Source organism: Dendropsophus ebraccatus, chromosome 1 (assembly GCF_027789765.1).
Source record: "Dendropsophus ebraccatus isolate aDenEbr1 chromosome 1, aDenEbr1.pat, whole genome shotgun sequence".
NCBI classification, from domain to species: Eukaryota; Metazoa; Chordata; class Amphibia; order Anura; family Hylidae; genus Dendropsophus; species Dendropsophus ebraccatus.
In genome coordinates, this window is record NC_091454.1 from 27465790 (window position 1) to 27482743 (window position 16954).

The window sequence follows — 16954 nt, forward strand, 5'->3', positions numbered from 1 at the left end:
GTAAATTACAAATCTTTACAACTTTCTGAAATCAGTTGATTTGAAAGAAAAAGATTTTTGCTGGACAACCCCTCTAATATTTGCAAATGTTACACAGAGTTGTTTCCTATATTTAGTTGAAAGGCACTGAAACCCTAATGCTCTATACCCTACCCCATGTGTATCTGTTTTGCTTGTACATTCATTAAACAGTGAAATGTAAAAAAAATAAATAAATAATAATATTAAAAATCTGATTAAACATAAATGCTCCAGCTCCACCAGCTTCTGTGCCTACTATCAGCTCAATAACACAGTATGCAGGAAGCTTCCTATAAGGCTAAGTTCATACCATGTTTTTTTCCATTGTTCTGCTCATTATAGGATCCTGTGCATTGCAGACAACAACATCAACCAGCCTACGGCTGTGGCTGTATCCCGGTTTTCCAGGCGGTCCTCCTGCTGTATCCACCCTCTGCACGGAGGTTTAAGACAGCGGGAATCATTGCCGAGAGTCCGGGTTCGTACGAACCCGAACCTCGGCAGGTTCGGACCATCCCTAACCAATAGCATGTGCTTGGTTGAGGAAGGGGAGGGCCAAGTTGACAGTCTACAGCCCTCAGGATATGCTGGGAGTTGTAGTACAGTGTAGATGCAGTGTCCCAGAACAGGTCCTCTTATCCTCACACTTTTATTATGACCAGTCCTGTTCTGGAAAGCTATGGTTCACTGCAAACTGTGTGTATTGTGTCACCCCTCTCAGTGTTCAGGTCTGCTATTCCATGCATTTCTTGTATGCATATTCAGGTATCAGTGCCTAAGGGTTTTATGTCGCCCCCCAGTGTTCAAGTATGGTACTTCTCATGTATATTACTGAACCTTGGCATTGGTGTAATTATTGGTGCCCTGACTAAGGACAACAAAGAATTGCATGCCCAGCCTCCGCTCGGTCAGGAGCCCGGTTCTCAGCTGTGTTGCCCTTGTGCCAAAACGGTGACAACTCTCTGCTCAGCAGCTGCCCCGGTTCCTGCCAGTAACAACACCCATCAGCGAAGTGGCCCATAGGGGCCCGGGCATCGCATAGACAGATGTATTGCTGGACCTTCAGGGCTGATGGTTGTCACCCACAGATTGCAGACACCAGGAGACTCTGCACACAGTGATTTATTAAAAGGTTGTGCCCTCAGAAACTACAACTCCCAGCATACCCTGAGAACTGTATAAATGTAGGGTGTTCTGAGAGTTTTATTTCGACTGAAAATGTTGTTCACAAGGGATTTGTCACAGATACAGATGAATCCAGGAAAGGAGCGGGGTCAGCATGTCGTGTCTCACTGGTTCTATATTGGTGGGCCCCAAGGATCATTTCCTCTGGTGGGCCCCAGGTACCCCAGTCCGACACTGCTTGTATTGTACCTTGAAGCAAAAATAATAATTATATAACCATAAAAGTAATGAATAGTTTGGAGGTGTTGTGGACAGATTCCGCTACTGAGATTCCCTACCATATAAATGTGGGGAAACTGTTGAGGATTTCCTCACTTGACTTCCCATAGACTTTGATTGGAGATTTGAGTGGAGTAATACGTGATCAAGAAGAAGTCAGTGTTCCTCATGTACAGGGAATAAAGGGGAACCCCAATTCTGCCACGTAGGACAACAGGACCTGGGGGGGTCTCACCTTCTGCCCCCCTTGTCATGAACCTTTTGCTTATTTTTTGCCAACACTTTCTGCATTTGGGCCCCTCATTCTAAGAGCCCCATAGAAGCTTCATAGGTTGCTACCAAATTGTGTCTATTGTGTATGCATTATATTCCTTTGGAGCATCACTATGGGCCCAGTACATCACTATGGGCCCAGTACATCACTATGGGCCCAGTACATCACTATGGGCCCAGTACATGACTATGGGGGCATCACTCTGGGCCCAGTACAATCCTCTGGAGGTATCAGCGTGGGGACCTCTCTATGGGCCCAGTACAATCCTATGGCAGCATCACTGTGGGCTCAGTACATCACTATGGGGGCATCACTATGGGCCCAGTACATCACTATGGGGCATCACTATGGGCCCAGTACATCACTATGGGGGCATCACTCTGGGCCCAGTACAATCCTCTGGAGGTATCAGCGCGGGGACCTCTCTATGGGCCCAGTACATCACTATTGGCCCAGTACATGACTATGGGGGCATCACTATGGGCCCAGTACATGACTATTGGGCATCACTATGGGCCCAGAACATGACTATGGGGGAATCACTATGGGCCCAGTACATGACTATGGGGCATCACTATGGGCCCAGTACATGACTATGGGGCATCACTATGGGCCCAGTACATGACTATTGGGCATCACTATGGGCCCAGTACAATCCTCTGGAGGTATCAGCGCGGAGACCTCTCTATGGGCCCAGTACAATCCTATGGCAGCATCACTGTGGGCTCAGTACATGACTATGGGGGCATCACTATGGGCCCAGTACAATCCTCTGTTGGTATCACCGCAAGGGCCTCACTGTGGGCCCAGTACAATCCTATGGGGTAAGTACATTCCTGTTGGGTTATCACTATGGGCCCAGTACAATTGAATGGGGGTATCGCTATGGTACCAGTACAATCCTATAGGGGTATCACTATGGTACCAGTACATCACTATGGGGGCACCACCATAGGACATGACTATGAGGTAACACTATAGGATATCACTATGGGGGCACCACTGTAAGAGATGACTATGAGGTACACTATAGGACATGACAATGAGGACATCGCTATGGGGGCACCACTATAGGACTTTGCTATGGGGGACATGAGTATGAGGTAACACTATATATCCGGTACCCAGGACACAGGGACACAACCTGCAGAAATATATAATGAATTCCACAATAACAATAACAAAGTGCCGCGCTCTTCCGCCTTCTCTCCAGCAGGGGGCGCCAGCAGTCAGCGGCCTCCGCGGCCTGAGCTCCGGACCGTACAGCCAGGAGCAGCTCGGGATCCAGCACGGAGAGTCCGCACCACAGCACCGACCTCCCCCGCCACACCGACACCGAGGACGGCACCGGGCCGGGGTGAGGGGCTGCTCCCCCGCCGCTCAGGATGTGGCTGAACCCGGAGGAGGTGCTGCTGGCCAACGCGCTGTGGGTGACCGAGAGAGCCAACCCGTTCTTTATCCTGCAGAGGCGCCGGGGCCACGGGAAAGGCGGAGGCCTGACAGGTGACAGCGGGACCGGGAGGGGGGACACCGGGGACCGGGGGGGGGACACCGGGGACCGGGGGGGGGACACCGGGGACCGGGGGGGGACACCGGGGGGGGACACCGGGGACCGGGGGGGGGGACACCGGGGAGGGGGGAAAGGGGACACCGGGCACCGAGGAGGGAGGGGGGTAAACATGGAGGAGACTGCGCACTGTATACACTGTACTGGTATATACAGTGCCCCCCATATACTGTATATACAGACACAGGAGACGTACCCCCCCCATATATATATATATATAGACACAGGAGGAGCAGTACCCCCACCCCCATATATATATATACAGACACAGGAGGAGCAGTACCCCCCCCCATATATATATATATATATATATATATACACAGACACAGGAGGAGCAGTACCCCCCCCCCCCATATATATATACAGACACAGGAGGAGCAGTACCCCCCCCCCCCCCCCCGTATATATATACAGACACAGGAGGAGCAGTACCCCCACCCCCCGTATATATATACAGACACAGGAGGAGCAGTACACCCAACCCCCACCATCATATATATATATATATATATATATATATATATATATATATATACAGACACAGGTGGAGCAGTACCACCCCCCCCCTATATATATACAGACACAGGAGGAGCAGTACCCCCCCCCCCCATATATATACAGACACAGGTGGAGCAGTACCCCCACCCCCCATATATATATACAGACACAGGAGGAGCAGTACCCCCCCCCCCCATATATATATACAGACACAGGTGGAGCAGTACCCCCCCCCCCCCATATATATATATACAGACACAGGTGGAGCAGTACCCCCCCCCCCCCCCATATATATATACAGACACAGGTGGAGCAGTACCCCCCCCATATATATATACAGACACAGGAGGAGCAGTACCCCCCCCATATATATATACAGACACAGGAGGAGCAGTACCCCCCCCCCCCCCCCCCATATATATATACACAGACACAGGAGGAGCAGTACCCCCCCCCCCTATGTATACAGACACAGGAGCAGTACCCCCCCCCCATATATACACAGACACAGGAGGAGCAGTACCCCCCCCCCCCCCATATATATATACAGACTCAGGAGGAGCAGTACCCCCCCCCCATATATATATACAGACACAGGAGGATCAGTACCCCCCCCCCATATATATATATACAGACACAGGAGGAGCAGTACCCCCCCCCCCCATATATATACAGACACAGGAGGAGCAGTACCCCCCCCCCATATATATATACACAGACACAGGAGGAGCAGTACCCCCCCCCCCTATGTATACAGACACAGGAGCAGTACCCCCCCCCCCCATATATACACAGACACAGGAGGAGCAGTACCCCCCCCCCCCATGTATACAGACACAGGAGCAGTACCCCCCCCCCCCCCATATATATATACAGACACAGGAGGAGCAGTACCCCCCCCCCCCCCATATATATATATATACAGACACAGGAGGAGCAGTACCCCCCCCATATATATATATATACAGACACAGGAGGAGCAGTACCCCCCCCCCCATATATATACAGACACAGGAGGAGCAGTACCCCCCCCCCATATATATACAGACACAGGTGGAGCAGTACCCCCCCCCCCATATATATATATATATATATATATATATACAGACACAGGTGGAGCGGTACCCCCCCCCCCCCCCCATATATATATACAGACACAGGAGGAGCAGTACCCCCCCCCCATATATATATACACAGACACAGGAGGAGCAGTACCCCCCCCCCCCCCCATATATATGTATACAGACACAGGAGCAGTACCCCCCCCCCCATATATACACAGACACAGGAGGAGCTGTACCCCCCCTTCCCATGTATACAGACACAGGAGCAGTACCCCCCCCCCCCATATATACACAGACACAGGAGGAGCAGTACTGCCCCCCATATATATATATATATATATATATATATATATATATATACAGACACAGGAGCAGTACCCCCCCCCCCATATATATACAGACACAGGAGGAGCAGTACCCCCCCCCATATATATACAGACACAGGAGGAGCAGTACCCCCCCCCCCATATATATACAGACACAGGAGGAGCAGTACCCCCCCCCCCCCCCCCCCCGTACATATACAGACACAGGAGCAGTACCCCCCCCCCCCCATATATATATACAGACACAGGAGCCCTATCCTGCTATATACAGACACTGGGAGCCCTGCCCCCGGTATATACAGACACTGGGAGCCCTGCCCCCGGTATATACAGACACTGGGAGCCCTGCCCCCGGTATATACAGACACTGGGAGCCCTGCCCCCGGTATATACAGACACTGGGAGCCCTGCCCCCGGTATATACAGACACTGGGAGCCCTGCCCCCGGTATATACAGACACTGGGAGCCCTGCCCCCGGTATATACAGACACTGGGAGCCCTGCCCCCGGTATATACAGACACTGGGAGCCCTGCCCCCGGTATATACAGACACTGGGAGCCCTGCCCCCAGTATATACAGACACTGGGAGCCCTGCCCCCGGTATATACAGACACTGGGAGCCCTGCCCCCGGTATATACAGACACTGGCAGCCCTGCCCCCGGTATATACAGACACTGGCAGCCCTGCCCTGGTATATACAGACCCTGGGAGCCCTGCCCCGGTATATACAGACGATGGTGGCCCTGCCCCGATATATACAGGCACTGGCAGCCCTGCCCCCGGTATATACAGACGATGGTGGCCCTGCCCCGGTATATACAGGCACTGGCAGCCCTATACAGACATTGGGAGTTGTGCTCAGGCATAGTGTATACACAGAGACAGGGTCAGTTGCCCCTGGTATACAGTATATACAGTAGTAGGAGGAGACATGTATCTCTGCTTTGTAAACATTACACTGGAGGTCACATGGTCGCAGCCATCAGGTATTAGACGCAATCTGGTTGTGACATAACTGGGATCAGGACTCAGATCTCCATCCTGTGCACTAGCAATAGTGTGAGGGACGGGTCATGTGAGTGTGCACAGTATACAGATCCCATCCCTCCTCTATTTACAGTAAATACTGTGCACACCCTGCTGTACGTTATTACACATGTGTGACGGCAGTGCAGGTGGCGCCCCCTGTCTGCAGCCGCATCCCCTCACATTGGATTCTTCATCTCATCCGCACATCTCCGCTCGTGCCAGCTTTGTTGCATGGCTGCTGTCTTAGAGTAAGCTTGCCCACCTGAACTGCAATACCAGGCACAACCCATGGACAGATGTGGCGCTGTTTCATGACGGCGAGCCTTTTTAAACTGACTGCACCCATATGGGGTTAAAGAGAAGTCATATACTGTAGAGAGCGGCTTGTAAATCTGTTATACTTGGGTGTATATTAGGTTGGTGTGTGACCTTTGTGAGTCATTTTCAGTGTATTGTCTTTAGTTAGTGGGTAGTCACATGTCCGGGCCTTGCACAATCCATCCATGTGACAGTCACAGATAACTCGACCCCGTGTTGGTTGTTCTCACCGTTTCCTCCTTTCTTCTCCAGGTTTGTTAGTGGGGACGCTAGATGTGGTGCTGGACTCCAGCGCCCGGGTGGCTCCGTATCGGATATTGCACCAGACCCAGGAATCACAGATCTATTGGACAGTGGCCTGTGGTAGGTTTAAGGGAAAAACTCTGCAAAGTTAAAACTATTTATTGAGTCTCTATTCAGTCTCCTTTCCCCAGTTCTGAGCTGCTGCTTTCTGCTGAAGACACAAAAGTCTCTCTGTCTCCCCTCCTTCCCACTTCCTTCCAAGTCGGCTGATATAAAGTAGTCCCTGGCAGGCTGTATCTGCAACTTTGTAGCTTCTTTGTATTGCAATGAGGGTTAATATGAGGTCACTGTCATTATCCCTCCCAGAATTTCAGATTTGCATATAGGGACTTGTTTACATTAGCCGTCTCCGGAGGAAGGGGTATTCCACTGAAACATAACTTTTGATATGTTGCTGCCCATGGTGAGACTAACAATTCCTTCCATACTTGTTATTATCCATTCAGTCTCCTTCCCTCAGTTCTTAGCTGCTGCTTTCTGCTGAAGACACAAGAAACTGTGTGTGAGCTTTTCTCTATATCTACCCTTCCTCCCTTCTAAGCAACATATGAAAAGTTATGTTTGAGCGGAATAGCCCTTTAAGGAGAGAAATCCTGAGCGGCATCAAGCAGAGGAGCTACTACAAGGGTTAGTTTTTTTCCCTACCTATGTGCACTTAAAAAATAAATCCCTTTAAATCTCCTTCTACATCACTGCCCATTTTCTGTCTCCTGTTATTAAAGTCAGCATATAGGTGGTATACCCTACGACTTCTATATCCTAACCATGGCTTTGAGTAGGAGGTGTTGTGGAATGCAATGGGGACAAATGCCATGATGCTTCCCCCCACTTATATATTAAAGGGGTTATCCAGGATAAGAGAAAACACAACTACTTTCTTGCACAAACAGCACTTCCCCTGTCCCCAAGTTGTGTGTGGTATTACAATTCAGCTCCATTCACTTTACTAGAACTGCGCTGTAAATCTCACACCCAAACTGAAGACAAAAGTGGTGCTATTTCTGGAAGAAAGTGGACACGATTTTCCAAGCTTGGAAAACCAGCAGCAGTAGCCAGAGAGATTTATAATGTTTGGAGGTGGTTCAACACTCATCTATATGGAAGTGGTGGGAGTTCTGCTTCAAGGCAGTGTTCGCACTTTAAGAGTCCTATTAGGCGGCCCGATCAATAATGTAAATAAGCACTTCTTTACTGGGCCTATTACACTGATCGATAATCGCTTAGCAAGGGCTGCACGGACATAGTTAGCGATGTCCATGAGGCCCTTGCCCTAAACGATTAATATTTTACCTCTCCGCGCTCCCTGGTGCTCTTTTGCTCTCTGTTTGCTTCCCAGAGCCGCCTCTGTAGCTTCAGAGCGGTCTTTGGACTGACAGGCCGCTCAGGCAATCACTGGCCGGGACCGCTGCAGCCTGTGATTGGCTGAGTAGCCTGTCAGCCCAGAGACCTCTCTGAAGCTACAGAGGCGGCTCTGGGAAGCAAAGAACACAGGGAGCGTGTAGAGGTAATGTATACAGTTGATATTTTTACACGTAGCGATGCGTAGTCGGCGAGCAACGATTTTAGGTCAGGACCAAAAGACACGATCAGCCGTTGATGGGCCGATTATCGTTCCCTGTAATCGAGCCCTAAGGCCTCATTCCCATATTCTGTGCACATTCTGTATATACAGACAATGTTTTAACTATATATTATATTTGCACTACTGTACTGACACGCTTGTCCCTTTAAATATATATATATATATATATATATATATATATATTTATTTCTATGTAATTCACAGGGCCAAGGGGGCACAACCACATAATAGTAGAGATACTGTAGCAGCAACACCAAGCTGTACTTAACTGACCTTCACATAAACTCAGTTGCAGCCAGTTGCATAGGTTCATTATAACACAGGGAGCCTTACGCCCATTGGCTGCTGGTGTTTTATAGTTTCTCTCGAGAACGCTCAATAACTGATCGTAAAATGTGTCCGTATGAAAGGTCAGATTGTGAATTGATCGCCGGCCGTATATTTCTCATTCCAGGATCTTCACGCAAAGAGATCACCGAGCACTGGGAATGGCTGGAGAGCAACCTCCTGCAGACTCTTTCCATCTTCGAAAACGAGGACGACATCACGACCTTTGTCAAAGGGAAAATCCATGTAATAATGCCAGGACTATGTATAGAGATTGAGCCTCACGTGTGGATAGCTTTGGCGCTGAGTACATTTCTGTAGCTCTTTCGTTGAGAGCTTGTCCCGCCTGACATCAGAGAGAACTCTCTTTACAAATTGAATTTAACAGCAATCTGATATTTCCTGTACCAGCAAACTGCATTAGGTTTAGTATCTCTCCCATATTACTAGCGTATACGCCAGCAAAACAGCTGACAGCCCTAAATAGGCGCGGGGAAGGAGAGAACACATACCGCTACCCTCGGTCATGACTACATGGCTACACATGACTACACATACAATAAATGCAGATATGTGTGCGGATATCATGAGTCAGATTCAAGAGGGTGTTTAAAGGAGTTGTCCTGACCTAGGTAGCAGATACGTTAAACTTTGCGGCAGTTCCCTTAGAGGAAGAACGGAGAGGTGACCCCGCTCTGAACCGCCGTTATCCCGGGTGCTATATGCAGCCCAGGACCGCGGCTATTAGCGGGCACAGTCTGATCGCTGTGCCTGCTAATTAGGCATTTAGATGTAGCTGTCAAAGTTTCCCATTAGTGGGGGGATCGCCCCACTCCCGCAACGCGGAGGAGCGATCACCACATCTGAGCCGGCCCGGGGTCTGTGCCGTAATGGCACGGATCCCGGCTCGGTATTCTTTTGCTCTCGGCTGCAGCAGCCGAAAGCAATAGATCACAGATCTCATGGATCTATGCAGTATAGATCAGTGTAGTGATACTAGAAGTCCCCCAGGGGCAATAACCCTAACCCCAGGGGGACTTTCCAGTATGTGTGTAAATATTTTTTTATTAATAAATAATCCCCTCCCCTAATAAGTTTTAATCACCCTTTTGCCATTTTATAAATAAAAATAAATAAACATTTTGTATCGCCGCCTGCGTAATCGCCTGAACTATTAAATTATCACATTCCCGATCTCGCAAAAAGTGAAAAATATGCAAGTTACCTATCGTCGTAATTGTACTAACTTGAGGAACATGTTTAACAAGTCAGTTTTACCCTAGGGAGAACAGCGCTTCTGGAGATGGTCGGGTGATGAAGATCTCAGCCGCTGCAGCCCGGCGCGCGCGCTGAGAGATGAGTCCAACGCTCATAGAGAATGACGAAGCGCTGGACTCTCCCGTCATTCTCTATGGGTGTTGGACTCATCTCTCAGCGCGCACGCCGGGCTGCAGCGGCTGAGATCTTCATCACCCGACCATCTCCAGAAGCGGGACCCGGCGGGATTAGGTAAGTATAGGGGGCTCTAACGGGGGGTCGGGAGCCTGTCACCCCGGCACGGGGGGTAACAGGTTCCCTTTAATCCTTAGTTCTGACTGATCTTTAAAGCCAAAGCCAGACTGTAAACTGAGAACTGGTCAGAAAGGAAAGACTGAGACCCCTCCTCTTTTCAAATCCATTCCTGGCTTTGGCTTCAGTAATCCATCAGATAAATCTCTCTGTGTTAACGTACCATTAGGGCATGGCCTGTATTTTAAGGAGTACCTGTCAATAATAAAAACTTATTACATTTCAAATAATTTTTATCGATCAGTAGACCGAGCATAGAGACGACCTGGATGGCTCCATAGACTTACATAGGGAGTCCATCTAGATGTAGGTCATGTATATGATTTGTATGTACATACAATAACTGACTGCCTGTATTTGGAGGCTGCAATATAATAAGGGATTCTGCACATAATATTATCTCCTCTATGGAAGATTTTCTTGCATTGTTAATGCTTTTGGTGCATTTCCTGTTTTTTTTACATGAATAAAATGGGGGGGATGGGATGTAGGAAACCACAGCACTCTTGACTGATCTCCCTATGGGCCTGTGGTTTGCCGGTGATTGAATTTCCCCGAGTTTTGTCATCTCGAAATCAAGAAAAGCGTTCAAGTGAAAAATATCATATATTTTACTAAAAACCTATTTGTTGTTTGTTTTTTAATTATGTGGCCAGAATTCAGAGAAATCCCTAATATGTATGCAACGCATGATCATTGCTATAGCCTATGGCGTATATAGGTGTGTGTTTTCGGAATCCATCTATAAATGGAATTTACTGTTATTGTGGAATTATTGTACTGGGCTACTGCAGTGCAAGCTCCACCAAGGTTAGAAGAATGGTCATCCAGCTGTTGCAAAGCTACAACTCCCATCACGTTGAGATAACTGAAGCATGTTCAGGGTTTATGGGAATTGTAGTTTTGCAACAGCTGGAGGGCCGAAGGTTCCCCATCCCTGTTCTATGACATCTATTATATCACTGACTTAAAAGGGTAGACAAGAATTAGAAAACTTGTCTACTTTCTTTTAAAAACAGCGCCACTCATATGCAAAGGTTGTGTGTGGTATTACAGATCAGTCACACCCACATTAATTCAGCTGCAATACCAGTGCCCCTAAAGGTGCCTTAGAGAAAAAATGTAATAATAATAAATATATATGTGCGGGTATATCTTAATGTTTTATTTTTTGTTATGAAAGGGAATCATTGCGGAGGAGAACAAAAGCCTTCTGCCCAAGGATGAAGAGGACCCTGGGAAGTTCAAGGAAGCTGAGCTGAAGATGCGGAAGCAGTTTGGGATGCCGGAGGTGGAGAAGCTGGTGAATTACTACTCCTGCAGCTACTGGAAGGGACGGGTCCCTCGACAAGGATGGCTCTACCTGACTGTCAACCACCTCTGCTTCTATTCCTTTTTGTTGGGGAAAGAAGGTGAGACATGCGCCAGTTCTCTAATAGTTTGGGCTCATTTAGTGAAGCACCTTGGCAGCTTATTATAGTATTATAGTATTATAGTCAGCTGCAGAGAGAGAGAGGCAAAGACACATAAAGATGCTGCTTCTAGTAAGTGTGCTCTCTCACCCTAACACTGCATTCATAGCAACACTGTTCTTTACTACTGTGTAATGTCCTCCATGCTGCTGCTGCTTCTGAGTGTAAGACATATAGGGATCCCCTCCTTATGTGTGCTGCGTATGGAAGACATTATAGTAGCTAGTCTCTGCCCTCGGAAAACTGACAACTAAATAGGGGAAAGCTGGTGATAAATGCCATATAAAAGTTATATGATAGCCAGAAATAGTGCTACTCCTCATATATATATATGTGACAACTTAAAAGGGGACTACACAGGAAAAAAAAAAACACTTCTTTTTTTTTAATTTTGAGTTAACCCCTTAAAGTCCTCTACATCATATAGTCAGTTGTTGGCCTCCACCCAAGAGGCTTAGTTCCAGTTCATCAGCCAGCTTTTATTCAGTCTTCCATTGTCTTTGTGCAGCTCTGGATTAACAGGAGTTTGATAACTTTGGATTGGGATTTAAAGGGCCCTTATATATAACTTTCTTGATGCTCAGTTTACGCTATAGGAGCAATAAGAATCAGTAGTGACCCACTGTGGTTGTCATCTGTTTTGTGCGCCCCCTAGTGACTTTGATAATCCAGTGGCTGGATGTGACTCAGCTAGAGAAGAACGCAACGCTGCTTTTCCCGGAATGTATCAAGGTCAGCACCCGGGATAGTGAATACTTCTTCTCCATGTTCCTCAACATCAGCGAGACCTTTAAGCTCATGGAACAGCTGGCCAACATCGCAATGAGACAACTCCTGGACAATGAAGGCTTCTCTGAGGACCGTAACCTGCCCAAGCCTACACGACCTCTCAAGAACATCTCTGCCCTGAAGCGGTGTGTATGATAACCGTGATTGTATACTGTACCTATACGTTACCTTGCCTTCTAAATTCTTGTTCGCTTTTAGAGACCTGGATGCACGGGCAAAGAATGAACAGTATCGCGCCACATTCCGACTTCCTAAAGACGAGAGGCTGGACGGACACACAGATTGTACATTGTGGACGCCATTTGCGAAGATGCATATCCCTGGTCAAATGTTTGTTTCCAACAACTACATCTGCTTTGCCAGCAAGGAGGAGGAGGCCTGTCACCTAATAATACCCCTCCGGGAGGTAAGCGTGGCTTTAGTAGTCAGCACGACTAAGCGTTCCTGTGTTCTCTATGGGGAGGGGAGGGGAGGGATAGGCCCCAGCCAGAGAGCTCTGACCATGGCTTATCTTTCCTAGAACAAAGGGGTCGTGCAGTGATTTTCACCTGACTCCTATCTCCACCCACATCATCTAACTGTGGTTGGTCAAGATAGCCCCATATAACACCTTAAACTTATGGCTGAACCTAGTATGGCTAACAGAAATACAAAGTGTATGAGGACCTGTGAACAATATTCTACTAGTACTTTAAAGGGTGCCTTTTATGTATACTGTGATATCACTCTGTGCATTATCCCACTACTGTTACATTACAGTGTCAACTATTCATCAGTGATATCATGGTGTGCATTATTTCTATGCTATGTCACTGTGTGCATTATTTTTATACCATGATGTCGCTGTGTGCATTAGCCCAACTCTGTGACACTACAAAAAATAATTTATGCCATAGTTATGAATAAAAAGATTTTCTTGTTCTAAACAGCAGAATAGTCATAGTCAGCCCCACAATTACCTGCCTGTTATGTGTATGTTACACGCGTGATCCGATGATAAAATGATTTTGTTTGCAGTCTGTAACCACTTAGTAACTTGCCGCACATAGATCTCCATAGGAGCTGTATACATAAAACTGATTTAACACCAGCATAAAAGTGATTTACTGGTTTCTAATGGGCCCTCTGTCTGAACTGCAGGTAACCATAGTGGAGAAGGCCGATAGTTCCAGCGTGCTTCCCAGCCCATTGTCCATCAGCACCAAAGGGAAAATGACTTTTCTGTTCGCCAATCTTAAAGACAGGAACTTTCTGGTTCAGCGCATTTCAGATTTCCTGCAGAAGACATCATTGCAGAGGGCCGGAGGAGACAACGGTGGGGACCAGCGGGTCGTTGTGAGGAAAGCAAGCAGTGGGAACAGCATATATGAGGTGCAGATCTCTGCTGCTTATTACCATGTGAAGCCTCTATCTATTAAAGGGCTTATCCAGGATTAGAAAAACATTGCTGTTTTATTTATTTATTTATTTTTTTAAACCGTGCCACCCACGTCCTCCAGGTTGTGTGGTATTACAACTCTACTCTATTCACTTCAATGGAACTAAAGTCCAATACCACTTCCAAACTGAGGACAAGAGTGGCACTGTTTCCAGAAGAACGCAGCCATCTTTGTTTCTAATCCTGGATAACCCCTTTAATAAGTGTGAATATCACAGTGTTCTGCTGCAATGTGGACATATCAGAAGTACATAGATCAGATATCACTAAGGTAAAGGAGAGTATTGTTTGTACAGGGATACAATGGATTTAGCACACTATAAATAGATGACCCCGTGGATAATGGACAACGCGAATACATTGTCTCCTGGTTTCAGGTCAATGCCAGGTTAGGAGCAGTGCCTGTCCAGCAGACTTATACATTACTTATGTTTGACTGTGACTTTGTGTGTGTGTATAAATATATGTATATATATATATATAAATATATATGGCTCATATTGTATGTGTTGTCACCCTGTCTTTCTGATAGGCACCAAGGCTTGTTCCCAGCAGCCCGACAGGTGATGGACCCAGCAATCCTCAGAAGCTTAACAATACAGACGCTCCCACAGCCTCTCATGGGCTCCTGAAACTCTTCCCGAGAGAAGCCAGTGAAGAGCTTGGTTCAAAATGGGTAATAGACACTTGTACTTGTTGGGTTTAGTGAAATATTAATAACTTTTTTATCTGCAAAGGCTATCAGTCTGGATATCAACCCTTTTATCGACTGTAATATTGAATGAAGTAATTATACTTAGACTACCCCTTTAAATGTGCGTGTACCTAGTTTGTGGTTAATGTGATGCTGTGTAACGAAGTAATTGAACATGGTATGTATAAATGTACCCTGATGGGCTATTCCCATGTTATAAAGTGAGGGCATACTGCTGGGATACGTCATCACGTTATAATTACCTGAAACTTCCACCAATCCTTAGAATGAAGGTATTGCGGAGATAAATAAACCTGCTGGTACAGCCCCCTCATTCCCTGCTCGGATGTCACTGATCATACAATGAAGCTATATCCTAGAGATATGCTATTATTTTACAAGATAAAAAAGTCCCTTTAAGCTATAACTGCTACTATAACAGTGTCACTGTCGTTTACTTTTTTTTTGCAGAAATTAATAGTACAGGCGATTTTAACCCCTAGACGACCCTGGATGTAAAGTTACGTCATGGAAGTCTGTCACCAGACGACCCTGGACATAACTGTACGTCCTGGGTGGTTCTCCGGCTATGAAACGCGTTCCGGAGCGGAGCGCGCTTCATAGGAGGTGGGGGCCGGCTGCAGTGAGCAGCCGGGACCTCACTGGTAATGACACGCTGCAGCTATCGCGCTGCCGCATGTCATTAACTCCTTAAATGCCGTTTAAGTGTAAGTGACAGGGGGAGTCCCCTGTCACTTACCGATCGGGACCCCCACAGTGTTGAAACGGACCGCGGGAGGTCTCTCACCTGCCTCCGTGCGGTCCGATCGGCGATCTGCTACACTGAGCCTGCACAGGCAGGCTCAATGAGCAGATCGCCGATAACACTGATCAATGCTATGCCTATGGCATAGCGTTGTACAGTGTGAGCAATCAAAGTACTGTATGTAAAAGTCCCCTAAAGGGACTTCAAATGCGTAAAAAAAAAAAAAAGCTCAAAACACTATTACACTACCCCAAAGCCCCTGCCCCAATAAGGCCCCGTTCCCACTGAGGAAAGGTAGCGGAATTCCGCGACGGAATTGTCCGCCGCGGAATGCCGTTAGCCTCCCGCTCATAATGGGAGGCGCGCGCTCCTGCTCTGTACGCGCTGAAGAATGAACATGTTCATTCTTCAGCGCGGACAGGGCAGCAGCGCGCGCCTCCCATAGACTCCTATTATGAGCGGGAGGCTAACGGCATTCCGCGGCGGACAATTCAGTCGCGGAATTCCGCTACCTTTCCTCAGTGGGAACGGGGCCTTAAAGCTGAAATCACCCCTCTATCCCATTATATAAATAAAATATATATAAATAAATAAATAGATAAACATATAATATACCGTAGCGTGCGTAATTGTCCGATCTATTAAAATATAACAAGCGTCATTGCAAACGGCGTAGACGAAAAGAGGGAAAAAAGTGCGCGGATTACCGATTTTATGTTATATTATATATTAAAAAAAAATCAATAAAAAGTGATCAAAACGTCCGATCTTCACAAATATGGCATTAATAAAAACTAGAGATCATGGCGGAAAAAATTACATCTCATACAGCCCCATAGGTGAAAAACTAAAACCGTTATAAGTGTCACAATAGGCCCATTTTATTAATAATTGCCAAAAAAAAGGATTTTATTAAAAAAAATATATATATAACATTAGAGAATCTGTGTAACCTGCATATGGTTGTGTTCGGACTGACCTATAGAATAATAGTATCATGTCGCTGTTACCATATAGTGTATTACGTAGACACAGGAACCCCCCAAACGTTACCATATTGCATTCTATTTTTACGATTTCACCTATTTATATCTTCATAAATAATAATTTTGGAATTCCGTCATACATGTGATGGTAAAATGAATGACGCCATTACACAGTACAACTATTCCTGTAAAAAACAAGCACTTACATGGCTTGTAGATAGAAAACTGAAAGTGCTAGAGCTTTTAGAAGGGGAGGAGGGAAAAACGAAAACGAAAGATCAAAATTTGCGCGGTCCACTGGGTCATTTTGGGCCTGGTCCTCAAAGGGTTAAGAAACTTTGTAATTGGGTTTATAAGCTAAAAAAAGCATTTTTATCATGAAAAAGCAGTTTGAAGCTCTTTCCCCTGTCTTCATGGTTCTCTATGGAGAGGGGAGGGGTGGAGGGAGGTGAGGCACCGCAAAAAAGTGCCATTCTCACTGATTGGCTCTCGTTTACATTCGTACACAGCCGTGTAAAAGGACC

The 16954-nt window shown here is 46.8% G+C and overlaps 1 protein-coding gene across 2 annotated transcripts in view; it reads left to right on the forward strand.

The window, feature by feature from the left end:
- Positions 1 to 2920: 2920 nt before the first annotated feature.
- The window catches only part of TBC1D9B (TBC1 domain family member 9B), a 28687-nt gene continuing 14653 nt past the window's right edge, over positions 2921 to 16954 (forward strand). For both annotated transcript variants that reach the window (XM_069969151.1, XM_069969152.1), the window contains exons 1-8: positions 2921 to 3202; positions 6757 to 6867; positions 8844 to 8962; positions 11469 to 11697; positions 12413 to 12671; positions 12745 to 12952; positions 13687 to 13917; positions 14517 to 14660. In XM_069969151.1, coding sequence (XP_069825252.1) covers positions 3085 to 3202; positions 6757 to 6867; positions 8844 to 8962; positions 11469 to 11697; positions 12413 to 12671; positions 12745 to 12952; positions 13687 to 13917; positions 14517 to 14660 — 1419 coding nt within the window. In that variant the 5' untranslated portion in view covers positions 2921 to 3084. The remainder of the gene's footprint in view (positions 3203 to 6756; positions 6868 to 8843; positions 8963 to 11468; positions 11698 to 12412; positions 12672 to 12744; positions 12953 to 13686; positions 13918 to 14516; positions 14661 to 16954) is intronic.